Raw genomic sequence first — 27,981 nt, forward strand, 5'->3', positions numbered from 1 at the left:
CCATGACCTCCCTCAATACACCAGACCCCCAGCTAGTTCCCTCCTCCCTACAAAAATCCCACCCACAGCTATTTGCATTGGGATGCAAAGCAGCCAGCACTTCCTTTTTAACCCCTAACTTCCACAATGGTTCCAACACACACACAGACCATATCCTTAACCCACATGCTCTTTTTGCCCAGTGGGGTTCACTGCAAGGCATTACGTCTGCTAGAGGCAGCATGTTCCGTCGGCGGGGAAGCTTTTGCCTCCATGATAAGGAACCTCAGCTTGCTGGAGTCTTTGTTTTTTGTGTTTCTTTTTATTGGGGAGGACAGGGAAGGGGAGAGAACAGAGCCAAAAGCATCACAACCACAGTGAAGAAGGTCAGCACAGCAACAGAAGGATGTGGAGTCAAGCGAATGGCTATTTATTCTAAAAATGGAAGTTTATCAACCTACATATGCCAGAATTATTAAGGAAAGAAAGTTACAGATGTAAACAACCCCACAGTTACATGTTCAATGGCAAAACCCCTTTTTTCTCATTTTTTCTTTTACTGGCCACTTAAACGTTTTACAGTTCGTAAAAACATTTACAGCCTCCGTTTCGTGCTCGAGCTTTTCCATCTACAGCAACTAAGACATACAATCATGAAAAAAAAACACTAACAGATTTTGAACAGGCTGAATTTCTTTTTTTTTTTTTTGGAATTTTTTATCCTTTTAATTTTTTTTCTTTTCCTTTTTTTCTTTTTATAATAAAAACCGTGTGCAGAAAAAAAAGACATCTAAGAGTCGCTAACATCTCTCAGTCTGATGGTCTAAGGATGCGGCAGTTTTAGACATTCCCCCCCTTTTTGGATTCTATATTAAAAGGATCATAGCTTCAAAAGCTGTTCTGTCTAACAGAGGTGGCAACTTCCTGACCGCTCAGAAGCTGCCCTCCTGCCCGCTCCCCACCAGCACCTTCTCCACCTAGTTCTGAGATCCCAAGAGGTGCAACAGAGGCCCTCCTTTCGCCAGTGCTCCATAAGCTGGAAAAAAAATCACATCCAAGTTCAACGGTTCACAACACCAAACCATCAAGCACCCATGTGAACGTTCAGCTACTGAAGTTATTTGCTCGCTCGCTCTCTCTCACACGCGCACACCCCTTTCCCCCTTCTTCCCCAGAAGAATATTTTCTAGTGGCCCAAAGCGTTTTTAAAATACCAGTTAACTTTGTTATAAAAAACAGTTGTCACACAATCACACATTCTGAGTACACACATGCATGGAGATAGAGGAATCCTGTTTCTCTCTAGCTCCTGTTTGAAAAAAAAAAAAAGAAAGAAAACAAGGTGTGTGTGGGGGAAGGACATGACAAAGAGGGCTCAGAGATAGCTGCTGCCCTCCCTCTGCACTCCCCTTGCCCCACATCAGCCCCCCCCAATCTAATGATCAATGCCTTCTGGAGCTGGCAGGCCTCCCCAATTCATTTTGTCTAGCTGTGATGCAAGAATGAGCATTTGTATAGGGATAGAGACGTCTGCAAAAGCCGGAAAGAGAATTTGAGTGTCTACGTCTAAAAAAAACTCAGCGTTCTAAAAGGAAAAAATTTAAAAGTTTGAATTTCAAACAGTGAATCACAAGGAACAGAGGCAAATCTTCAGTCCCTGTGGCTGGGAATCAGACATGATTAACCAAGCTGGAGGCGTGTGGGGGACCAGAGGAATATTTACACAATTCATGCCCAACCAGGAAGACAGGCTGTTGGAGAAAGCCCCTTGCCCCGGTGTTCTGTGGAGAGAGGCTAATGAGGAAGCAATAATTAATCCCATCACAAGTGGGGAACAAAATGAAGCCCCCACCCTAGGAGAAGAGGGTACCCGGCACGAGACCCACGCAACTGGGCTGTGGAAGGATCACATTTTCCACCCTTCTCACAAAACACACACTGGAGAGGATGGTTTAAGTGTTATAGCTGGGAGCATCAACTAGAGAAAAAAAGGGGGGGGGCATTTCAATAGAAATCAACAGGATGCACAACCAAAAGGACCAGCATTAGAAAACCAACATTTTCTCTTGCAAGAGACAAGCACAACTGTCTCCACCCCCTCCCAAACAAGCGTGGATCTCCCTCCCTCCCCATCCGCTATATACAGAGGCTACCAATTTATCAAAACCACAAGCACAGAATGATTTGTGCCCCCCCCACGCCCCCCCTCCCCATTGTAAAAAATTGTTGCTATTCTCAGCACTATGCGCCTCAAAAGGTGAAAGTTACATGCTTGCGCAGTTTTGCCTATATACACGTTAGGTGCTGACAATGAGAAGATCCTGCAGAAACCCTGAGAAAAAAATGTTCCTTCCACTCCACTAAAGAGGACAGATACTATACAGAGATGATTAAAGGGGGGGGAGAGGGGGCACCTAAGGCAGCCTGCTTTGGCCAGGGAAGCACGAGGCCTTGGCAAACCAAGCTCTTGCTCTTCCTTCAATCAGGATTGGTTTGTGAAAGATTCTGCTGAGATTTTCAAGGCGAGACTTCAGGGGCAAGAGGGGCGAAGGCTCAAGGGACGCCTCTGGCCTGGGACAGGTTGCTGTCCAAGAGGCCTCCCAGCAATTCACTGTCTGAAAACTCAGGCCTAACTTTGAATGGGAGGGAAAGAGGAGCACCACAGCCTGCCTCTCTCTCCCCTCTCTCGGTGGCTCCAAGATGGAAACATGTCTCTGGGTTCGTCTAGAATGGAGAGAGTTTAGGCCACCACTCTGGAACACAGAGCGGTGAACGAGAACCTTAAAAATACACTTTGTTTACGTGTGAGTTAAAAGCCAAAAGATGTCCCAACCCGCCACCCCGTCCGTGGCCGTCATTTTCCCTGCATGCCCTCACTTGCACCTCCCTCTCCTGTCGCATTTCCTCTCGCTGAGCATGCCCACAAGGACTAAGCCTACATGCTGGCCTCCCTCACCTACCTGGCTGCCAGTCCAGCTGCTCTGATGTCACGTCTTCCTGTCCAATCACGGGCAACACTAAGTGCTGCTCTCCTCTTTGAGCAAACATTTTGATTACAAATGTCTAAACTAGGTTTGAAATGTTTTTTTCCCCTCTTTTTTAATAGTATAAGACAATATTCTTTTTCAACAAACTTTAAAAAAAATTTACAATTTCTTTTTAACCTTCCCCCCCCACCCCCTCATTGCCCACTCTCCCCAACAGCCCTGTTTTCCACTGGTTGTGTCTTGGGAAGTGGCAGGCACGCCCCCCCCCGCCCCCTGTAGAGCCTCAATTGCTTGGCTGAAGGGTGGAGATGGTTGGGGTTTCACCGGTACCCCTGGTAGCCGTAGTAGTTCCTGTAGTATCGGTCTCTGTCTTGGTAGTAGTTCTGCCACTAAAAAGGAAAATGGAAGTTGTTCATTATGCAGCAAGTACAATGGGACCAAAGTCCTCCCCTTAGACCAGATGCGCTCATTGTATGCAGCTGCTCGTTCCAGAGTTGGCACAGACTGGAGGGATAACCACGCATTTACATTTACATACGAGGTGGCAGGGAATGCACAGATCTCAGTTAACAGGTCTTTCTAACAATCCCATTTTAGAGACTGGGGAACTGAGGCTGTAAGAAAGGGCGAGGTCACAAAATGACCACATAAGCAGAGGCAGGTTTGGAACCCAGGTCCTCCCTGCAGAGAATGTCCACAGGCTTCTCCAAGCTTGTAGCTTAACCCATCCCAGTCTCCCCTCCTTTGCTCCAATCCTTGTCAAAAGGTCCTGGAGAAAAACTTGGAGCTTCAATCCCTGTACCCAGAACTCTCATGATCTGCTGGGTTCCCTCCCGCTATGATTAAGAGAACAAGAACAGTTTTTTTTTTTAAAAGAGCAACAGAGGCTAGAACATCCAATGTTGACTGGGGACTGTCATAATCTTGTCTACCCCCACCACAGTCCCTTTTTGCTGCTACAGACAAAAAGACTGGAGGGAGGGGGAAGAGCATGCTCTTACATCTGCAGTTCAATGGGGTAGAAGCTCAGCCCCTTGTAGCTCTCACCTGCTGCCAGGTCTTCCTGGCAACTATTTAAAATCAAGCCTCTTGGAGCTGTAAGAACCAGGAGCAACACTTGGCTATGCTGCCTTTTGAAACTGCAAAAGAAAGGCTTTGAGAGACCTTGGTCTCGAAGGCAGCAGATAAAACACCACACACAAGGTGTGAGAGAAGGGGGGCTATCGACTAAGAATGGAGAATTAACACTCTGAAATGCTGCAGCAGACAAAAAAAGCTCCAGCAGGCAAATGTCTCCAGGAATAGGAAGCACAAAGGCCGGCATCCTAGAATCATGGCTTACCTCCCGATTGTAGTCCCTGTAGTAGTCTCTGTATCTATTGTACTCATAATCCCGTCCATAGAAACGATTGTAGTCCCCCCTGTATCTGTCATAGAAGTTGCGGTAACCCTGTGGGTTAAAAAGCAGAAAATCAGATTCATGCAGCGCACAAGTCACCTGTCCCTGGGCTCCAACTCTTAACAACTTGGTAGAGACCAAGGGTGAACAAGGGAGGGGACAAAGGGGGCTTCTTCTATACCCCTGAAGCCACAATGTTAAATTTTCCAGCTCTTTTGAAACTTAAAATTTCTGGCTCTTCAGACGGCATGTGCAAATTCTCTTGAATCATGAGAACTAGAAACTTCAACGGCTTCTAAAATGAAATCACTGGCTTTTTACAATGGGAAAGAAAGGACAAGTCTGCCCCTCGCTTCTTTGGCCTACTCAAGAGTCAAGCTGACACATGAACACTGGGAACACTGGGAAAAGGGATATACTCACGCCTCTGTTTCCAGGCTGTCCCCAGTACTGCTGTTGCCCGTAACCACCCCGGGGGTTGTCGTAACCTCGGCGTTGGCCACCAACTGAAAGGGGGGGGGGAGAAAAAAGGGGAGTGAGTAGTTCAGACAGTGGCACGAGCTGAAAACATGAATGGCTGCTGCAACCACATTGCTGGCTGACCTGGCATCTCCCCTGTTTGCAGAGATGTAGTACACTTTTAGATAGCACAGAAGAAATCAGAAGACTTAAGGAGGGGGGGGAAGAAGCTTAGCTGCGTTCACCTTTTTAAAAGAGGGACCGAGAACACATTAGGATCAGCAGAAGCTTCTCACTGTGGCTGGCTAGGCAGGTAAACCTCATCATTTCCTAAATCTATACGGGGAGGAGCTAAGTCGACACCCTTCCGAGGGAGCCTGGTGCGGACCGCCCAACGCCAAGTGCGTTCTCCACAAATGCCACTCCAAGGCAGCCCATCTCCCTCCCTCTACTCCCAAAGCGACATCAGCGTGCATCCCCTTCCCCCTCCCCACCGCCCCACTCCGTCTCCCACAGAGGATTGCGCTACTCACACAGCAGCCCGGGGGGGTGCTGCATACTTGGATGCCTGGACTGAGCTGCCAAAAAGAAAACAAAAAATGCTCACAGTGAGAATCTGAACTTTCCAGCCCTCCTGAAAACAACTGCAAGGACTGCCTGCTTCTGCCGTGGAAACAGCATCTAGACTTGAGCAGAAGCAAAGAAAGGGGTGGGGGTGGGCGGCTCAGCAAGGAAGAAGGAGAAGCAGCAGGAGCCTAGAAGGCAAGTTACACAGGTGGAGTCCATGAGCCCCAGGACATATTTCAGCAAGTACTGTGTAAAGCTGAGGCCTGGAAACACCAAGGAGCTAAACAGTGACTTCAGAAGCAGACACACAAGGAGGCAAAAGGGATGGCTCGGCTCAGATGAAGACCAGCCACTAGTCACCCGGCACATGGGACTGGGGGGTCTGAGAAAAAGCTGGGACACACTTGCAGCAGTGTGGACTGGCACCTGGCTCCTTTCCCCTTAGGGTCAGGCCCCAGAGGGAGGAGGAAAAAGGGATCATATCCATGGGAAGCCCCTAAAGCTAGGAATGGAAGTGTATTAGGACACAGAGCAGGACATCAGGTTAATGAAGGCAAAGCTACACCCGACTCCTCCTGCACTGCACTGGACATCAGCCCTGCCACCAGTGATGATGCTTCGGCCTGATCCGCAGGGACCAACGGGGCGATCCCAGACACCACCCACGAGACACACTGTTTGGGATTAACCACACAGCGCTCTGAAGTAAGCAAAGCAGCAGTCTCAGGCCTTGAACTGCAGGTGGGGACCACAGCGCCTGAGAGAGACTGGCTAATGGCAGAGGCAAGATTCACATCAGGGATGGTCCGATATGCCACTTAGTCTGGTGTCTACTCATTAGTCCAGACCTGAGCAAAACGCTGTTACCTGCCACAGCCAGGGTCTCTTAAGAGAGCCAAACATTCTCTTTTGCGGCTGCAGGTTTTTACAAGACGGTCTAATCCTGCAAAGTTAAACTCACAAGGTGGGATTAAGAAACAAGGGAACCACGGGGGGGGGGAGGGAAGCCAATACCACTTCTGAGTAGGGAGACCCTGCCTGCCTCTGGAATCTGGGGGAACAGCAACTCCACAGCCTTGGGAGACTGAAGGACCTGAAGGGCACCTGAAGGATCTGCAGACAAGACAGCCCTCAACATGTGCAAAGCCTCACCATATCCCTGGCCACGGTTCCGGTTCTGGCGATTACGCTTGTTACGGTTGTTGCGGCGGTTTGTCCGCTTCTCAGAGGGCGGGAGCAGTTTCCGGGCTTCCTCTTTGTATTTAGTGACCAGGGGCTGGGCCTCCTCCTTGGCAAGCTCATGGTACAGGACCTCGTCGATGTAATCGCACTTCTCCGGAAGAGAGAAGTTGGCTGGAGACAGAACAAGGACGCACAGGGGACATCAGCCAAGTTCTGGGCCGCCCTGCTTCTCAGGAAAAGCCCCACAATGGCACCTCCTTGGCACCCCCCCATCACAAGATCAGGATCCCTGCAGCCTACCTTTCATCTCCAGAATCACCGACTCGGGTACATCGTCCCCTTCATCCACCTTCCTTAGTTCCAGCCTCTGCTTCCAGTCCTCTTCATTGGGGACAAGGACGATCACCTTGCGTGAGAACCCCTTGAAGTTGAGCAGCTTCCGCCGCTGGCCAGAGTTGTACACATTACACTGAAGAGAGGAACAGGAAGAGATGCAAGGAGCATCAGCGGCCAGAAGCCCTCACAAACCCATAGTGGAGCAGAATGGTGACAGGCTAAGTTAATGGCCATCAATCACACCACATTTGGTTCCTTGCATCTCAGATGCCTCAAACCTCTGAGAGTCACAAAAGGCTCTCAATTCTCAGAGGGGTGTGCGACCCAAAATCTGGAAGAAATGCCAAATGCCCCCACTTTGCAGGGAATTAAAGTTTTGTAATTACCTCCCTGGTTCAGATCAAATGCCTATCTAGCCCAGCATGCCGTCTTCAGAAGCACCCAGGCAAGCATCAAGGAAATTCACAAGTAAAGCATGATGGACAACCACCTATGAGCATCTGCTAATTGTACGTAAACAGCTTCTGAAGTTGCAGCTATTGGGGCTAACAGCCATCGTTAAGATCTGTACTCCACTATTAGGGGCCTAAATCCTTTCTAAAAGCCATCTAAAGCTATTCCATCTTGTTACATGTTCATTATGCAGTATATTGCCCAATGCAGCTTTCTGTTTGCTCCCAGTTGCTCTAGTATCATGGGATACTACTCTCTCCACACTGCTCAGTTTTTGAGACCTCTCTCGTTTTCCCAGCTCCTTCAGCCCATTTATTTATATCTTGCTTTTCCCCCTTTGAACAAACAGAGTGCTCAAGGCAGCACAGAACACAGAGAAAAATAACAAAATGCAATGACTGAAATGAAATAAAGTGCAATTAACTAAAAAAAAGGTGCAATTTCAAAAGCCCATTAAATTAGTACACAATCACAAACCTCCGAAGTGATTAATTAAGGTGAGAAAGTCAGGTGGAAAAGGAAAGTCCATAGCCAGCGTAGCTCTTTGTAATAAGAGTACCAACCTTATGACCTCTCTTTGTAGAAACTATGTTCTGATTATGTCCATTTGTACTTTTTCTGCACATTCTCTGTTGACACCATCACCCCCCCTCCTCCCAAGTTCAAGCAAAAATACCTGATCGAGAATAAAGTTCCTCTTTGTCCTTGGGGCAATCTGGACCAGCTTGCTAACACAACGGGCGGCTTGCTGAGTTAGCAGATCTCGACTCTTGGTGTCCAGGACCTCTTCAACTTCAGGGCCCTTTGTCTGACAAAAGAATGAGGGGGGGACGGGACAAAAGGAATCAACCAAGGAAAGACATTTCTAACACACATTCTATATCCTACTATTATGTGCTGGAGCAAAGACAGTGTGGTGGTGCAGCTAGAGCTGGGTATGGGGTCCTATTGGCAAGTTGCCACATGTTTCACCCACTGATCCATTCAAGTGATCTTCTATTTTATGCCTGGCAACTTCCTGATCGTGGCAACTGTCTAGGTCAGTATTTTTAATCATGAATGTTTAAGATTCTGCCTACCAAAGAACAGGGAAGTTTCCTCACGGAGGACATTGACATGTTAATTGCTTAGTGTGGGTAGGAGCCGCATAAGGCAAATCTGACCAAGGAGAAGGGACAGGCTAAAACAGAAAGCAATGCTGGAAGAGAACAGGCATTTTCTGGCATGGATTCCAACTAGCATTTGGTCTACAAAAAAAATCTGTCAGGGCAACTGGCAGTAGAAGAGATCCTATTAGGAAACACTTTGTAGAAACTGCCTCAGAGGAAGATGCAGTAAATGTAAACAATGCAACGAAGAGATGAAAGGCCTGGTTGATTCATTCCAGCAATACTACTCAGAAGGAAATGACTTGCCTCACTTCAGTAGAGCTCCCCTAGTCTAGAAGAAACACTGATTTAAATCTGTCACCCTTACTTTACACAATCAGGAATTCAGACAGAGAGATGTCAATCCTTGCTGAGCATCCCCGGCTTGCAGCATGCCTCAGGCATACTAATCTGCTGTCAACAGTGGGTTTGTCCATAGGTCACGTGTATTTGTTTCTCAAGGAAATTCTGAACTCCACCCACTTCTGCACAGCAGAGATGAGCACCCTTGGTGTTACTTACATGGCCACATATATGTACAAGGGAAGGGAAATTGAAAGCTTTTGGTTTCACCACCAGTCCCTGTCCACCCTAAGCAATGTCTCTTAGTAAATTCAAACCACCAATTTGCTCTTGAAGGTATAAACAGATTAGTGGTTCAAGATAATCACGGAGTTGCTCTCCCAACCCACAGACTGGCTGGGTTGAGACATAACCCCAAAACATGGCTTGTTTAGCTAAATCACAGTTTGTGGTGTCTGAACCTGAGCCTTGGCCAGGTTCTGGTCCAGTTCTGGTCGCCGCATCTCAAAAAAGACATAGTGGAAATGGAAAAGGTGCAAAAGCGAGCGACTAAGATGATTACGGGGCTGGGGCACCTTCCTTATGAGGAAAGGCTATGGCATTTGGGCCTCTTCAGTCTAGAAAAGAGACGCCTGAGGGGGGACATGATTGAGACATACAAAATTATGCAGGGGATGGACAGAGTGGATAGGGAGATGCTCTTTACACTCTCACATAATACCAGAACCAGGGGACATCCACTAAAATTGAGTGTTGGGAGAGTTAGGACAGACAAAAGAAAATATTTCTTTACTCAGCGCGTGGTCGGTCTGTGGAACTCCTTGCCACAGGATGTGGTGCTGGCGTCTAGCCTAGACGCCTTTAAAAGGGGATTGGACGAGTTTCTGGAGGAAAAATCCATTATGGGGTACAAGCCATGATGTGTATGCGCAACCTCCTGATTTTAGGAATGGGTTAAGTCAGAATGCCAGATGTAGGGGAGGGCACCAGGATGAGGTCTCTTGTTATCTGGTGTGCTCCCTGGGGCATTTGGTGGGCCGCTGTGAGATACAGGAAGCTGGACTAGATGGGCCTATGGCCTGATCCAGTGGGGCTGTTCCTATGTTCTTATGTTCTTGGCCACAAGCCATGATTCGTTTGAGGCGAGCAAACTAAGATCTGAACTCCTGGTTTGAAGTTGGTTTGCAGAGTACTGACCATGGTTCCATGTTCTCTGAACTCTCAAGCCATCAATATACCAATTAGAGCTACTTCTCTGCCCCCAAGAGACCACTACACCATAGCAACAGATATGCACATATGACCTTATGAAGCCAAGTCTTGAGTAGATGAAATAAATAAAAGCACTGACGTAGCAAAAACCATGTTTTGTCTGTTTTCAGTTTGGAAACCGTGTTTTGGTTCTTAACCATGGTTAGAAGAAACCATGGTTTTGTATTGTGTCAACCCAGCAAATAACTGGGACTCCTTCCAGAACTGCAAAACAGCAGGCTAGTGCAGGAGAGTACATACCCAGCCAGCTTGTGGGCCCAATTCAAAAGTCACCTGTGGAACTACAAGGTCCTGTGGGGAATGTCAGTACCTCACTGGCACAGCAATGCTTTGTAGGCGGAAAGCCCCTGATTCATTCACAGGCATCTCCAGGTAATGCTGGAAAAGGCCTGGGAAACCTTGGAGAGCCACTACCAAGTTGCATATATGCTATCATTGGTTACTGATCCTTGGGGTCACAATGCCTTAAAGGGGACACGTTCCTTGACATGAACCTGCTCATATTCTGGTAGGGCATTTGATGAAAAGGTGGGATCTATTTTAAATATAATATTTCTACATACATTTAAATAGTGTATTTCAATCCCCCTTTTTTCCTTATCAGTTCCCTGCTGTGATTTTCTCTTGGCAACCTAGCCACTGCGTTGGCTACCGCTATTGTTTCTTTTTCTCTGTTTTAATGCCAATAAAGGTTTCTGGAAATTGAAATTGAAAATAGTGTATTTCAACATATGCTAGTACTCAGGCAAAAACTCTCACTGGGTCATGTACCAACTCAAACTTAGGATGGTGGACAAAATTCACATAGGCTGGAACTTGAGACAACTTGTGGAGAGAGTAGAGAAACTGAGAGAATTTCTGGGGCAACTTCCTACTGGCTGGAAGCTGTCCTTTATTTCTCCCCTGGGATTTCATCGCTGCCAATTTGGCAGGGGTAGCAAGAGGCTCTTCTTGGTAGCTGTCTCCTGTAGGCTACCAGGAGCTCACACCAGAATGCCCTTTAAGTGACACATTGTGGCACAGTGTCATTCTGAAGAAAAAAAAAATGGTAGCCACCAGGGAGTTGAGGTTTTTAAGACCTTCTCAGCCCAAAAAACTTGAGCTTTTTTCATCACTTCAGAATGGTGGCCAGAGAAAACAGGAGATGGGGAATTTCAGACAGTCTTTTTATCTGAAAATAAATACTGGAAAGAATTTTCAGGGTCACATTTGAGAAGCATTGTCACTACCAAAAGACACACCTGCCTGTTGTTACTAATGCAAGGTTGGTATTATTCAGACACAGCCCAAACTGTCCGTAATAACCCAGCAAAAACACGCTGCAACAAGCGAACAGGGAAATACGTCAACCCCATCTCTACAGGATATACCAAACTATCTTTCGGGAGACACCTGAAACCAATTTCTAGCCACTTACCCTCATCTGGTAGAGAACAGTGTCTGTTCCCAAGATGTTGTAGCGCTTGTCTATATTCTCCTGGGTATGCTTCTGTGCCCACTGGGTTTTCCCACACCCTGGCAGCCCAACCATCAGCAGCACCTGAAATGAGGGTGGGAGAGGATGCCCACAAGTTTAAAAAACAGCCAATGGAAAGAGAGCCGCTGAACCACCATCCGTCCAGGATCACAGTTCCCAAAAGGTGCATTAAGATGGCAGCGCAAAAGATCATGTGTCATTCTGGCCACCATACTCTGGGAACATTACAACAGTAAGTATCCTTTCTTTTATCAGGATAGGGATATGAAGAAAAGTCGTCCGTCCGTCCCCCAGAAAAGGGGAAGGAACCCTTCACTGGCAATTCAAACACACACTAACTAGTGGAATTTCTGGATTCTGGCAAGGCTCCCACCACCTTCCTAGGAGACAGCCTATTGCTAAACAATGAAGACATAGGATAACGATGAAGGAAAAACAGAATAGAAGTGGGGAGGGGGGAGTAGGCAAGAGGGCTTTCCTCCCTGAAGGGTAGGGTTTGACTGCCTCTTGACCAAAACAGACAGACAGGAAGAGGACAGCAGCAACCCTTCCCCCTCCTGGACACCAGGGAAGCCATCAGATTTCTTTCTCAAGGGTAAAAGGCAGTGATGATGGATATCTCCCAATGAGGAGGGACAGAGAGAAGTAAAGGTTTGAGGCACATTACTGAGCTATCAGGGCCCAATGGAACAAGAGGAAGTTCTCCAGCAACCACGGCAGGGGAAGCCTGCATTACCTCACATTCCTCAGTGGTCTTGGGTGGCAGGGGTGTGCGCACCCGATCCTCAACAGGGACAGCATGAATGAACACATAGTCCTCTGGGACTGGGAAGAAAGGCTCTTCCTTCTGGCCGAAGTTCAGCTCCACGGCGCAGTTTTTGCACAGAACGTGTGGCAGCAAGGCTCTGTCGCCAAGCGACTCCTTGTTGATCCGGAAAGCCACACCGAGGTCCTCTCCGTTCTTGGAGAAGGACAGCTCCACCTCTTCGCTGTCAAAGTTCTGCAATGCAGGGCGAGCAAACACGTCAGCAGGAAGTTGGGGCCAAAAGGCAGTTCTTGCTCAGAAAGCACGCAACAGAATTTTAGTACCATCTAAAACGCAAAGCAATGGGTGGTGCAGCAGACTTCCCACTGCTTCGGTTAGCCAAAGTTTTGGGGACATGCTTACAAGAAGCACAATGACTAATCTCATGATGGTCCCCAAATGCATCTGCTATCCGGGCAAGGAGCAGGAACAAATCTGCATCATTAGATGCACATTGATGGCACAGAACCTTATTTCCCCGACCCCTGGCCTACTCCGAAGACACCAAAGCAGCCCCTTAAGAGCTGGCCCAAGGCCTCTGTCACTGCACTTACAGCAAAGCAACCGATCACATCATTCTCCCCAAAGGGCTGACCAAACTCTTCGAACTGCCCATTTTCAGCCTTCAACCCTCGTCCATCGTAGCCATAAGAAAACTCATCCTCACCTAGAAGGGAGAAACACTTACTACTGGGGCGCTATGAGCAGAATGCGCGCCCTCCTCTCCACGACGCAACAGCTCAGCCGCTCAGAGACCATGGCAGGAGGGGCCACTTACCTAGCTGTGAACGAGAGAGGTCAACAGACCATCCAACGCGGAGCAATGCTGTCTCCGTGCAGCCTTCCTTCAGCGGGAGGTTTTGTGCCACCTAAGACGGATCAAGGGAGAGAAGGGTTATTTGAGGCACTGGTCAGAAAGCTGGCAATGCAGGCCCAGAACAGAGCACTGCTGTAACCCAGGCTGCTTTCACCAATGAACTAATGCTCTGGGCAAATGCTGTGAACAAGCTGCATTTGATAATCAACTCCCAAAAAACCTAAACAAAAAAAAGGTCCGTATCCAATCTCGTTTAAAGTGACTAGTATTACTACTGTGTGAAATTACCTCCTCCACAGCTGAAGTTTTTACACATCTGGTGCAAAGAATCAAGTAATGTTTAAATGCTGCCCAAATCACACTGCTCTATTGGTACCTCTCCAGATGGGAGACATGGCCCCTTTTGCTAAACTAGGAGAGGAACGACTATCTACAAAGGCTACAACGTTTGGGGCTCTTTAGTCTGGAAAAGAAGTGCCTGAGGGGGAACGTGACAGAGACATACAAAATTATGCAGGGGATGGATAGAGTGGATAGAGAGACTTCTGTCCTGGGACTGGTGGTTTTCAACCTCTTCATAAATGACCTGCAGACAGGGTTGAGCAGTGAAGTGGCGAAGTTTGCAGACGACACCAAACTTTTCCGAGTGGTGAAGACCAGAAGTGATTGTGAGGAGCTCCAGAAGGATCTCTCCAGACTGGCAGAATGGGCAGCAAAATGGCAGATGCGCTTCAATGTCAGTAAGTGTAAAGTCATGCACATTGGGGCAAAAAATCAAAACTTTAGATATAGGCTGATGGGTTCTGAGCTGTCTGTGACAGATCAGGAGAGAGATCTTGGGGTGGTGGTGGACAGGTCGATGAAAGTGTCGACCCAATGTGCGGCGGCAGTGAAGAAGGCCAATTCTATGCTTGGGATCATTAGGAAGGGTATTGAGAACAAAATGGCTAGTATTATAATGCCGTTGTACAAATCGATGGTAAGGCCACACCTGGAGTATTGTGTCCAGTTCTGGTCGCCGCATCTCAAAAAAGACATAGTGGAAATGGAAAACGTGCAAAAGAGAGCGACTAAGATGATTACTGGGCTGGGGCACCTTCCTTATGAGGAAAGGCTACGGCGTTTGGGCCTCTTCAGCCTAGAAAAGAGACGCTTGAGGGGGGACATGATTGAGACGTACAAAATTATGCAGGAGATGGACAGAGTGGATAGGGAGATGCTCTTTACACTCTCACATAATACCAGAACCAGGGGACATCCACTAAAATTGAGTGTTGGGCGGGTTAGGACAGACAAAAGAAAATATTTCTTTACTGTGGAACTCCTTGCCACAGGATGTGGTGCTGGTGTCTAGCCTAGATGCCTTTAAAAGGGGATTGGACAAGTTTCTGGAGGAAAAATCCATTATGGGGTACAAGCCATGATGTGTATGCGCAACCTCCTGATTTTCGAAATGGGTTATGTCAGAATGCCAGATGCAAGGGAGGGCACCAGGATGAGGTCTCTTGTTATCTGGTGTGCTCCCTGGGGCATTTGGTGGGCCGCTGTGAGATACAGGAAGCTGGACTAGATGGGCCTATGGCCTGATCCAGTGGGGCCGTTCTTATGTACTCTTTTCCCTCTCACACAACGCCAGAACCAGGGGACAGCCACTCAAATTGAGTGTTGGGAGGGTTAGTATAGGCAAAAGGAAATATTTCTTTACCCAGCATGTAATTAGTCTGTGGAACTTCTTGCCATAGTAAGTGGTGATGGCATCTTGCCTAGATGCCTTTAAGAGGGGACTGGACAAATTTCTGGAGGAAAAGTCCACCATGGGTTACAAGTCATGGTAGGTAAGTGCAAGCTCCTGCTTTTAGATGTGGGCTACCTCAGAATGCCAGATGCAGGGGAGGACACCAGGTTGTGTCTTGCTATCTTGTGTACTTCCTGAAGCATTTGGTGGGCCACAGTGAGATACAAGAAGCTGGACAAGATAGGCCTTCCTCTCCCTCTTTGGCAGCCACAGTGGATGAGACTCAAAAAGAAGCTCTCACCATGTTGCCATCTTTGCATAAGGGCCTCAGAAACTGCAGAGAAAGGAATGCTTCTAGGAGAACGACTTTTGGATAACACTAAATGGTTGTAGACTACATTTTTTGCTTTTCAACTGAAAAATTTCTACATCTGCATTAATCAGAAGAGGCACACACTGAGACAGACTCAAAAGCAGAAATGAAACAGCAGCAGTTGAGGCTCGACTGCCAGCTTCAACTGAAACAAGAGTCCACTTCCTGAAAATATTTCCATTCACGAAGCAAAGTCCACCTAGAGAGATCCAAGCAAAGTACTCACTACTCCGCTCACAATGAAGTGTGCAAATCCAAGCCATGACTTGCCAGAATAAACATGCTGTGCATCATTGAACTGGCTCAGAGGGTACCTGTTGCTGAATGCTCACACCGGGCATTGCACTGCCCCCCAGCAGATCATCTCACCTTTGCCTCAAAGCAGACCTTCCCCTTTGTCACTCCATGGGTGCTTCGCGCCCCAGACCACAGGTTGGGGAATTTCTCAGAGAACAGAGGCTGCCCTCCGTAGCGGTCCTTGGTGGCTCTGAAGTGAAGATCGGATGTAGCTATGCGAGAAATGAAACACGGCTTGTATTTAAAATCAGGGCCTGGACAACTTCTGTGGTTGCAAAATGGACCCAGGAAAAAAACAAACTGGGATGAGCTGTGCCCTCTAGAAGTGCAGACAAACAAAACCCAACAGTAGACTATAATAAAAATACTTAGCATCTGTAGAAGTGCTTCGAATGTTGCCAAGCACGTCCCATGCATTAGCATGAGATTGTCCTTACAACAACTCTGTGAGTGTTCATCCTCATTTTGCAGAAAAGGAAGACTGAAGTTGAGAAGGAGTGGCTTGCCTGAGGCCGCCCACCGGGTTCATGGCAGGGGCATGATCTGAACTGGAGAAGTTCCTAGTTGCAGCTCTATCTTGTAGCCACTGCCCCATGCCAGCTCTCATGCGTTTTGTAGTGTGTGTGTGCCTATCAATGCCTATTGCGAAGCCAAAGTCACATCGCATTTAATACGCCCTGGAGTTTGCTCCCTGGAGAGTGCACAAGATTGCAGCCTTTAAGTGCTGCACTGAAACAGATTCTTATGATGGTAAAACTGAACCAAGTTATCATAATGGGCAATGCTGCCTTAACACTTGCAAGATAGAAACCTCACTCCTCCCGCTGCTACAGCTTTCGCCATCTTTACTACAGAGCTTTCGATCCCTTCAAAGGACCATGAGACTGACGCGGTCTTCGCGGGGGCCACCGATGAAACCCACCCGTCACCCTAACCTTCAGGTGTGCACACACTTCTCTCTACAGTCAAGCTTGTACCTGTCTGTCTGTAAATGTCAGTACGTGGAACACACACATACCCGTGTCCAAGATCACAACATTCTCATCATCCTCTTCCCTGGCCTCTTCCTCTGGTGGCGGTGGTGACTTGGATCTGCACGAGATGGGGAAGAACAACAGGCCCGGTTGCGTCAAGACTGCATGCAGCAGAAGCTGCTTGTTCCCACAACTGCTTCAGTTCACGGTTCTGCCTATCTTTATTGCCACTCTTACTTGTGAGATAAGTACATTCTCATCTAGCTCTAAAACACACAAAGCACATTAACGTGGAAACTGAAAGTGCATCGGTGTAGAAACTGAAACAACAACAGATGATCTGACCTGCCATTCCTTCCAGAAAATATTAATTCACTCTGCTCTTTTTCCATGGGGGGATTTGAATCCCATTGTTGTTGCAATCAAGAAGGCTCCAATTGCTCCCCGGCAGCCATCAAATACAGGACACATAGAAAGCACCCTTATACCAACTTAGATGGACCATATAGCCTAGCACTATCTATTGCTGATTGCCAGTGACTCTAAGTGGCAGACAGTACCCTGCTCCTCAAGATAATTTAAGTAGGTGCCTCTTGGATGAATGGCACATGCTCTACCCAGATTCAGTCTCCAGAGAGGGCCGGGAAACCCCCTCCATGCAAAATCCCGAAGAATGGTTGCTAGTTAGTATAAACAATGCCAACCAAGGTGGGCCAAGTGTCAATTCAGTACAAGGCAGCTTCGTGAGTATTCAATCTAAACCCATAATGCACTAGTACTTCCTTCCAGCAATACACATGAGTGCGGGAAAGCAGACGTTTGAAACAATGAGACAAATAAATGCAAGAAATAACACACAGTCCTTCAGCTGTCAATAGGTTCTACAAGCCAAGAAGAAGAGGCTTGTGAGAATAAGACGCCTTCCAAGTCCACACCAGGTTCAGGAGGAAGAAGACTGCAGCCATCTCTGCAGTCCAACTGGGGTTCTTGCATGGGTGGATTGTGCAAAGCACCTCATGTCCTGAAGTTAGAGGGCAATACTGAGCTTCACTTAGTGTAGATTAGCGTTAACTGTTCGATGCTCTTGCTTTGGACTTTAAGGACCACAGTGACAGTCAGTCTTTTCATCTCACGGCACACTGACAAGGCACTAAAATTGTCAAGGAACACCACCAGTTTTCTGACAATTGACAAGGCACGCCACTCTGCTGATGGGGGGCTCACATCCCCCCAATAGCCTTACTAACAAATGACCCACCCTCAAACTCCCATGGCACACCTGTCGACCACTCACAGCGCACCAATGTGCCACGGCACACTGGTTGAAAACAGCTGCCCTAGCCTCATGTGCCCTATCCTCTAAACCAGGGGTGTCCAAACTTTTTGGCAGGAGGGCCACATCATCTCTCTGACACTGTGTCGGGGGCCAGGAAAAAAGAATTTACATTTCAAATCTGAATAAATTTACATAAATGAATGTATTAGAGATGGAACTTACATGAAAGAATGAAGGTCCTGCAATAGCTCAAGGCCTATAAAAGGCCTTGCACAAAGCAAGGCCAGCCTTTCCCTTGCTGCCACTGCTGCATCACAGATGTGAAACAGCAAGCAGTGGAGGGAGCCCTCGTCCCACAGCTCACGTGAGAGGTCAAACAGCTGGCCATCACGCAGAGAGCAGTTGCGTCAGGCCAGCGCAGGCTCCAGCAAGTCTCCGGAGGGCCAGAGATTCATTGAAGGCTCCCTGAGGGTCGGATTGGGAGTCCCTGAGGGCTGGATTGGGAGTCCTTGAGGGCTGCAAGTGGCCCCAGGGCCAGGGATTGGGCACCCCTGCTCTAAACCCTCTGCCCCAACCTTGTTTCAACCACTGGTTCCAAGCTGACTTGAATTCACAGACAAAATGACCCACCGACTGTTGTAAGCCTCCTCTCGGAACTCGTAATAGGCACGGCCGTGCTCTTCCTTCTCCTCCCGCTGCCTCTTTAGTCCACGACGTTCTCCATCTGGACCAGCCTGCTTCGCTTTCTCATCATCTTCATTTGCTGCAAGGAGGCAGGAGGCAGAAGGATAAAGAGAAATATCTTACTGAAAGCCATCAAGAAAAGCAGACAACCCATTTCTCATGTAAGCTCTGCTGGCTTCTCCTATCTTGAAATAAAACGTGCATCAGGTGTTTACCTTGGACTCCGAAAGCAGCCCAGGTCCCTTGAGCCTCACATCAGGAAAAACCGTCAGTATAAACAAGCTTCACATTGCCTTCTAGGTGACATTCACCCATACGTGTTATCCAACTCTTAGATCTCCAAGAGACTATACTTTGGCCACCTGGCAAGAATGATTCTTTATCCTGTTTCGCTTCCAGACCCCATACTGAAAATCCAGACTTATTTTGATTTCTTTCTTCCTGAACCAGAGGGTACAAAAAGTTTCTATGTGTTTGAATCAGAGGGGCAGGCATTTCATGCTACAAATCCAAGCCAGATCTTAAGCACAGACTATGATGCGGCAAAAACTGTGCTCACAGTTCAGATCTTTTAGAGGTTAAATCCTACATGCTTAGTAAGTTTCCTGCTTCTTCATTTTAGGTTGACTGTCACTCTGTGTCAAACTCTGAAGGAGAAATTGGTCCACTTTGACAATCTTTAAAGTGAATGTGGTGTCTGCTAAACATCAACATTATGCCTGATATGTCAATCACCTAGCAAGGGACAGCAGAGAGCATGAGAAACAACCAACAAGATAATATCCTATGCAACCACTGCAAAATATCCTATGCCAATAAACTTGCAATGTGCTTTCTTCTTTGAAAATGCTCAAGAGCTCTAATTTGTAACCACAAGTGCATCACAGCTAGCAGCGGAAATGTTCACAAATTACTTGGGGGTTACACATGTGAAATTACCCTTAACCAGTGGGGTTCAGTTGCCTACGCTGGACAAAAATGAAAGAAGCACATGAAATCGTATTGATAACGGCCAAAGCTCAGCCCTCAAGACCTCTGGCATCGTCTCCGAACTTTATGATACCCTCACCCTGGACCATCTGGAGACCAAACACACTGATTGTCAGGCCCAAAGTTTGGACAGTTTTGCACGCTGGAAAGCAAGTCATAGAGATGCCACTACAACATTTCATGTGGATAAGCCCAAAAATCCTCCTTGCAGCAGGATGTACCATAAAGCAACTGAGGAAAATGAGATTTTCCAGCCATGTCTGTGTACTGACACTTTTACTGACATAAAGAGTTTACTCAAGGACAACAATCACAAAAGCTCCTATCCATAGTGCATGTGCCTCTAAACAACCAGCCAAGGTTTGCAAGCACCCACCATGTAAATAGACCTGGCCTCCAGCTCCCCAAGCCACCACATCTGATGTATATAGCACACTGCTTATTTATTTTTCACATTTTTATACCCCCCTTCCTCCAAAGAGCTCAAGGCGGTGTACACAGCTGCTCCCCTCCTTTCGTACTCACAGCAACCCTGTGAGGTAGGTGAGGCTGAGAGAAAGTGACTGTCCCAAGGTCACCCAGGAAGTTTCATGGCTGAGGGGGGATTTGAACATGGATCTTCCAGGTCTAAGTCCACCTCCCAAACCACTACACCACCCTGGTTAAAAACTAATATGGCACAGAAGTTAATAGAAGCTGGGCCCCAAGTTCAGGTTTCGCCTTTGCCAATAACTCTTGGGGGACCTTAGATAAGCCACTACTCTTGTCAGCCTCAACACCCTCCCACTCCAAAAACAGGAATGGAAACACTGAGGTACCTTACAGGGCTGTTGTCAGGCTTAGTGAGATAATGCAAAGCACTCTGATCATTTCGTATGTATGGTGTAAAATGTTAAGTATTTATTACAGACAGAAAACCCATTTAGATAATTTCCTGGCTTCCAGAAGTGGAAACTGTTGTTCCACCATCATTGTTTTACAGAGGGACTCGTAAGCAAAGAGAGGCAGACCCCTGCCCAGGTATTTACTAACCATATTCAAGAATATGGTTATCAAGTACTTGATAATTTCAAGTGCTAACCATATTCAAGAATATGGTTATCAAGTACTTGATAATTTCAAGTGCTTTATGTGCATCATATTAGATTTCCCCCCCCCCTAACTCTTTCAAGCAGCTTAAGATGGCACACATACCCACCCACCCCCATTCATGATAATCAAAATAGCCCTTTGAGGTAAGATTAGGTGAAAGTGGCTCAAGGTCACCCAGTGAACTAAGGATTCAAATTCAGGATCTTTGGGTCCAACTGAAGCCACTATCCCACCAACACAAACAGAGTTCTATATTACAATTATTCCCATATTTTGTGAGTGGCTGGACAGAGAACATAGTGGCTTTCCCCAGAGACCACTTCATAACTGCAGCAAAGGCAAGACCTGAAAAGGGGACTGCCTGCTTCACAGGTTAGCTACTATTATGATTAGTTTATACAGAGCCCATAAACATGCACAGCACTTGAGAGCATCAATTCTCATAGTTCTGCTTGTTGAGGGAGAGCTCTTTACAAACATAATATGATTAATAGAGTGCTATCAACATGCATGATATTTCAGAGTAAGAAACAGAGAAAAACTCCTCCAAGCTTACAATCTACACTTCCAGAGAGAAACCACAAAGAAAAGGTCAATGGTGGAGGGGCGGCAGGGAGATGAATTCAGTACATGCAACTCATTACTGTACAATAATGAAAGCAAAACAAAAGCCTTGTGTCACCCTCTAAATACTACCAGATTTATGGCAGCAGAAGCTTTTGTGGACTGGAGACCACAAGAGACTTGTGACGTTTCTATGTAAAGAGGGGCCATGCACAACAAGAGTAACAGGTGACGACACAAGCTTCCCATTACCAATCCCCACCCATGTGAATTTATTAACTGCTCGTCTTTAATAAATCTGTTCTTTACGTTTTAGCCAGAACTTTTATCTTCATCAAAATACAAATCAGCTCTTGGTTCTCAAGGAATAGTGCAATCCTAAGCATGTATACTCGGAAATCAGCCTGACAGGATTCACTGGGTCTGCTTTTCATATGCCTGTGCTTAAGGATCACAGCCTAAACTTCAAGAGCATCTTAAGATGTTTGTGTTTTGGTTATAAGAGGCACACAGCTGCAGTACTTGGAAGCCAAGCCAATTGAATTCAGTATAGCTTTTGGCATTAAGATGCGCAGGCTTGGTTCTAAGCTTGCAATCCTACACTCGCTTACTCAAATGTCAGCCCTACTGAATAAAGTAGTTACAGGTGGAGACTATTTATCCAAGTTAGTTTCATTCTGTGACTCGGCGCGATTAACAAAAAACACGTTGTGCTAAATTCCATAGAGTTAAGCAAATATGCTGCAGCCTGACACTTCTGGATGGAAGGAAACTAAGGCAGCTGTTTTCAATCCCCGCCCCTCCGCTCCGTACTCAGACCTCCCGTTGCCAGCTGCCCGGCTTCTTTCACAATTGGGATGCTGATCTTTTAAGAGTCCAGCCCTATGCGTTTCTACTCAGAAGAAAGCCCCATTGTAGTCAATGGGGCTTACACCCAGGAAAGTGCGGAAAGGATTGTACTTTGGGTTCCCCCACCCCATTTGCGTTGAGACAAATCCGTGGATAAATAGGCTATCCTATTTTTTTATCCAGATAAAAAATCCGTGGATAAATAGGCTGCACCTGTACTTCCAAATAAACATGCATACACTGGGGCTGTAAGATTGCAACCTTCTGCTCTGACTTGGGAATTAAATCCCATTGTGATGTATCCCAAGTTAAAAATCCACAGGCTGCAATCACATGCCAAGAGCAACAGAGAGGCCACTACTCTGGACTGGCATGTTAATATCAGCCAGCACCTTTTGCTGCCCTGTCCCTAATCTCTTAAACACCAGTGGGGGGGCCCTTAAACACCACCACTCCTACAATACTGCACATTTAAATAATAAACATTATTTCCAGTGTAGGCTGAGAAGCAGGAGAAAAGCCCCAGTCAACTGAGTAGATTACACTCATGGAACAAACAACTGCATATGCTTCCCCTGTTTATCCTGACCTCCATCCCCTCTCTTGTTGTCTCCTATAGCTGATCTGTCAGCCCCCTGGGCAGGGGCTTGTACTGAAACCTCAAGGAATTCTTTCCCTCTTTCCCACCTGCTTCCACCACCACCCTCATGCCAACATCTAGACTGCAATCTCCATAGGGCAGCAGCTTATCCTCTTGCACTGTAACTGCACAAATGCTTCCTCCCCTATTTGACCCCCTGCCTCCCTCTTGTCAATACCTAGAGGATAAGCCCCCCTCCAGGGAAGAAGCTTGTCCTCTTACACTGAAAACAGTAACAGTTTTCCCCTCCCACGTGATCTCTGCCTCCACCCCTTATCTCATGTCAACATGAAGATTGTAAACAGGGTGAGGGGCTTGTTCACCTTCACTGAAAACTGCAATTTTTTCCCTATCCCCAGTCAAATTGTAAGACCCCTGGGAAAGGAGTACAGAGGCTCTGTTTTCCACCCCCGTGCAAAGTTGCTTGCAACACTGGCACTATATAAACACCATTAAGTCCGGAAAAATCAAATGCAAGAGACTGGAGCCAAAAAGGAGCTTTATACATACGCACACACCCCCACCCACCCCTCCATGTTTATTTTTATTACACAACACCCAGGGGGAGTAAGACAAAAAGAGGGGGGCTATTTCCCCCCAGAGTTGTTTTTCTACCTCTATCAACACAGGAGGTTCATCTCTTTACACACACAAAGAAATATATGGATATATGACTCTTGCATTTACGTTTATATCAATACACGCAAGAAGAATCTCTCGGCGTATCTAACCACGCACAAAGGTAGATATATCTATAGCTTAAGCGATTTTCAACCTTTTTAATCTCATGGCACACTGACAAGGCACACCATCAAGTTTTTGACAATTGACAAAGCACACCATGCTGCCAGTGGGAGGCTCACATTCCCATTGGCCCTACTAATAAATGATCTTCCCCCAAATTCTTCTGGCACGCCTGTGGACCACTCGTTGCATACTAGTGTGCCATGGCACAGTGGTTGAAAATGGCTGGGGATATAGAGGCATAAATGTACTGAGGCAACTATATGCACCCAAGAGACTTTAAAAATGCACACACAGAGATTACCCCTTATCCAGACATCCAAAGCCTGGATATCCTGAAATCCAGACACTTTTGTCCAAGATTTCTTTTTAAAGTCTCTATAGCAGGGGTCTCCAAACTTTTCAACCAGAGGGCCGCATCAAATATGTGGAGGGCCGGAAAAAAATTTAAATATAAAATTTAAATAAATAAATTTGAGATGGAACTTAGATGAGTGAATAAATGAATGAATGGGCTCTTCATTCAACCTCTCTGACCCTCAGAACACCCTCCAGACACAGAGTACAGTTCTGGTCATGTTCAGTTGAGTGGGCCAGAGGCTTTCAGGGGTCAAGAGGTTGGCTGCGGGCCAGAAAAAGGCTTGCTGCGGGCCACATCTGGCCCCCGGGCCGGGGTTTGGAGACCCCTGCTCTATAGTATGAACACTATAGTCTGATGCTCATTCCTACATACAGTGCAGCTACAGGTTGTAAGTTCTATTCTCTGCTCTGTGGTGTAGATCTGTACAGGTATTGTGGAAAAGTGTCTAACAGGCCAGTAGATCTCCAGGGAACAGTGAAAAGGTCAAGAGGAAGCATTTCTCAACCTATTTACACAAGTATTACAAAATCCAAACAAATCCCAAAATCCAGACACCTTCCTGTCCCAAGCAGCCCGGATAAGAGATAATCGATCTGTATATGAATATATGAATCTTGAGAATATAAATACGTATTTATATCAACAAGCAGCCCTGCTGTTAAGGCCAAAGGGGGTCATCTAATCCAGCTTCCTGTACCTCACAGCAGCCCGCCATATGTCTTAAGGAGCCCACAAGATACTTGCATCTTGCTGTCATTCCCCTGCATCTGACATTCTATTCACCCTTGCACCCCCAATGAAGACACCAGGCTGCACTTGGGTTTAAACACAAGTAACCATTTTTTAATGTATGAAACCTAGTGAACACATCTCTCCTCTCTCACCAGTCTGGGGTAGGCAAAAAAAACCCTGCCATCTACTGCCACTCTGGATGACAGGAAAAATTCCTACCTAGCCCGCATCTCAGACTGTACATGCCCATCATGGCTTGTAACCTACGATAGAGTTTTCCTCCAGAAATCTGTCCATACCCCTTCTAAAGGGTCACCACAACCTGTGGCAAGGAGTTCCACAGACTAATTACATTCTGGGTCAAGAAATATTTTTTTGCCTGTTCTAACTCTCTCAACAATCAATTTTAGAGGGTGTCCCCCTAGTTCTGGTGTTGTGTGAGAGAGAAAAAGAACATCCGTCTGTCCACTCTGTCCATACCCTGCGCAGCACAGAAGTTCCCAAACTTTTTCATATTGGGACCCACCTTAAAAAAAAAAAAAGCTTTACCAACCACTCAAGCATCAAAAAATATTTCTTGACCTAGGATGTAATTAGACTGTGGAACTCCTTGCCACAGGATGTGGTGATGGCATCTGACCTAGGTGCCTTTAGAAGGGGTATGGACGAATTTCTGCAGGAAAACCTCAAGGTTATCTGGCCATAGTGCTCCCCAAGTAGCAGACTGTTTAACCTAGATGCACAAAGTCTAACCTAATTCTCTAATCTAGTCATAGTCAGTTTAGTGACCCACCAAAGATTGCATTGGGACCCTCTGGTGGGCCACAGACCCACAGTTTGGGAAGCAGGAGTATAGAACATACGTCTCTGAATCTAACTTATATCTAAAACAGCAAATTTTCAACCTTTTTAATTTCTCAGCACATTGAAAAAGCACTAAAATTGTCAAAGCACACCATCAATTTTTTTTTACAGTTGATAAGGCACATCACTCTACCTGTCAGGGGCTCACATCCCCCAGCAGTCCTAATTAATATATGACCCCCCCCCCACCAAACTCCTGCAGCACACCTGTAGACCATTCATGGCACACCAATGTGCCATGGCACAGTGACTGAAAACCGCTGACCTAACATCTATATCTAACAAAAGATAGATATATCTATAGCTTGGGTGTATAGATAAGAGACATGAACAGAGACTTTTTTCACACACACACACCATCCAAGAGATATATTTCTCCATCTCTATACACACATCTATGCATATACATCTATACTTGTGTGCACACAACACAAAGATCTGCACCTGTCCATCTCCAGTACACATATCTATATCAACAGTGTACACATTGGATGCATGTATCTATTGATACGTATAGTGTGCACAACACATGCAAAGTACATCCCTCTGTATCAAGCCATATGGAAAAGAGAGATTTCTACCTGTAGCTTGGGTGCATAGAGACCTAAACACACAGGGAGAGGCATATCTATCTCTATGCACCCAAGAGACCATTTCTCCATCTCTACACACATCTGTGCAGACAGATCTATACCTGTGCAGAAACACATAGATCTGCACCTGCCTATCTCCAGCACACATACTTCCATCAATACACCTACAAAGCGCATCTCTCTCTGTCTTTAACTGTACACAAAAGATAGATACCTGTAGCTTGGGTATATAGACAGAGACATAAACATAGAAAGGCCTATCTATCTATAAGGAATATCAATACACATAAAAAGTATCTCTTTCTGGGTCTAGCTATACACAAAAGATATCTATCTCTAGCTTGGGTGTATAGATATAGACACACAGAGGCTTGCACATCTGTAGTTAGATATACATCCAAGAGATCTAGATTTCTCCATCTCTGCACACAAAACAAGTAGCTCTGAACCTGTATATTTTCAATACACATTTATATCAATACACATACAAAGTATGTTTCTCTCTGTATAGAGCCATCTACCTGTAGCTTGGGTGTCTAGACAGAGACCTGAACACCTAGAGGGTAGCACAGTTACACACCCTTAACATACACACATATCTCCATCTCTACACAAAGAGACACAATATACCATGGCTCGGGTATACAGACAGATATAAACACAGAGAGGCCTATCTATATGCAATATCAGTATACACAAAAAGTGCCTCATCCAGTGTCCAGCCCAGTGTTTCTCAAATCATGAGCTGATTTCAGGTGGGTCCCCATTCATTTCAATATTTTATTTTTAATATATTAGACTTGGTGCTACCATAGCATGTGACTGCATTTGGGGAAATGTTTCAGACCTGTATTTTCAACAGACTACTATGTATATGCTTTTAACAATGATAGTAAATAGGACTTACTCCTGGGTAAGTGTAGGTAGGATTGCAGCCTAGGATGCTTAAAAATTTCCCTGCTCCCGGTCATGACATCACTTTTGGTGGGTCCCGACAAGATTCTTTTACTAAACAGTGGGTCCCAATGCTAAACGTGTGAGAACCACTGGTCTAGCCATACACAAAAGATATCTATCTCTAGCTTGGGTATAGATAAAAGATATAAGCACACAGAGGCATGCATGTACACACACACACATAATATATATACATACACAGGCACACATATATATATACATATACACATACCCCCTGCACAAAGGTATGTATGTATATGTGTGTGTGCAGATGTATGTATGCATATAATATATGCACGTACACACAAGCATGCATACACACACAGGTATGCATATATATGTATACGCACACAAGCATACACAAACACAGAGGCGCCTTATATACACAGTATACACACACAGGCATGCGGTGCACACACAGACCCCAGAGAGCTCTGCACACACAACAGTGTCACCAGCTCAGGCGCGTCCCGCGTGTCTGCGCTCACACGTGCGCTCACCCTGCTGCTCGCCCGGCGCGGGCGCGGCCTGGGCTCCGGCGGGGGCCTGGTCGGCGGCCTCGGCGGCTCCCGGGGCGTCCTCCTCGGAGGCGGGCTGGGCGCCGTTGAGGCCGCCCGCCTGGGGCTGCGCGGGCTGCGAGGACGCGGGCGCGGGCTCCTCCTCGTCGGCCAGCAGCGCCTCCTCGTCCTCGTCGGGGTCCTCGTCGTCCTCGTCCTCGTCCTCCATGTCGTAGGGGTCGCCCCCCGCGCCCCCCGCCAGGCAGGCCCGGCCCAGGCCCTGCGCGCCCGCCGCCTCCCCGCCTTCGTCGGGCCCCGCGGCCAGCATCTCGGCGTCCAGGGCCTCCTGCAGCCGCTGCGCCAGCTCCACCTTCAGGCCGCGCGCGTCCAGGCCGCGCCGCCCCAGCTCGGCCCGCAGCTCCGTCACCTTCAGCCGCTTCACGTCCATGGCCGCGCCTGCGATGGGTGCCGGAGGGCGGGGGGGCCGCGATGAGTCGGGGACGGCGCCGCGCCTGCGCACTCCCGCGCTCGCCTCTCCTCAGCAGCAGCGGCCGCCACCACTGCCACGCCGCCGC

General features: G+C 47.0%; 1 protein-coding gene across 2 annotated transcripts; it reads right to left on the bottom strand.

Moving 5' to 3' along the window:
• Positions 1 to 279: 279 nt before the first annotated feature.
• On the bottom strand, positions 280 to 27,981 carry HNRNPUL2 (heterogeneous nuclear ribonucleoprotein U like 2). Of its 2 annotated transcripts, XM_066610197.1 has the most exons (15): positions 27,410 to 27,981; positions 18,470 to 18,602; positions 16,608 to 16,681; positions 15,662 to 15,801; positions 13,146 to 13,236; positions 12,922 to 13,034; positions 12,299 to 12,562; positions 11,503 to 11,625; positions 8,039 to 8,170; positions 6,874 to 7,042; positions 6,544 to 6,744; positions 5,358 to 5,402; positions 4,789 to 4,871; positions 4,309 to 4,416; positions 280 to 3,355 (listed from the first exon to the last, which is right to left on the bottom strand). In XM_066610197.1, exons 1-15 carry the CDS (start codon positions 27,852 to 27,854, stop codon positions 3,287 to 3,289), a joined length of 2,190 nt encoding a protein of 729 aa, XP_066466294.1. In that variant the 5' UTR covers positions 27,855 to 27,981; the 3' UTR covers positions 280 to 3,286. The 2 variants fall into 2 exon arrangements, with proteins under 2 accessions (XP_066466294.1, XP_066466295.1); XM_066610198.1 differs by lacking the exon at positions 5,358 to 5,402.

This window comes from Tiliqua scincoides, chromosome 15, assembly GCF_035046505.1.
Source record: "Tiliqua scincoides isolate rTilSci1 chromosome 15, rTilSci1.hap2, whole genome shotgun sequence".
Taxonomy (NCBI): Eukaryota; Metazoa; Chordata; class Lepidosauria; order Squamata; family Scincidae; genus Tiliqua; species Tiliqua scincoides.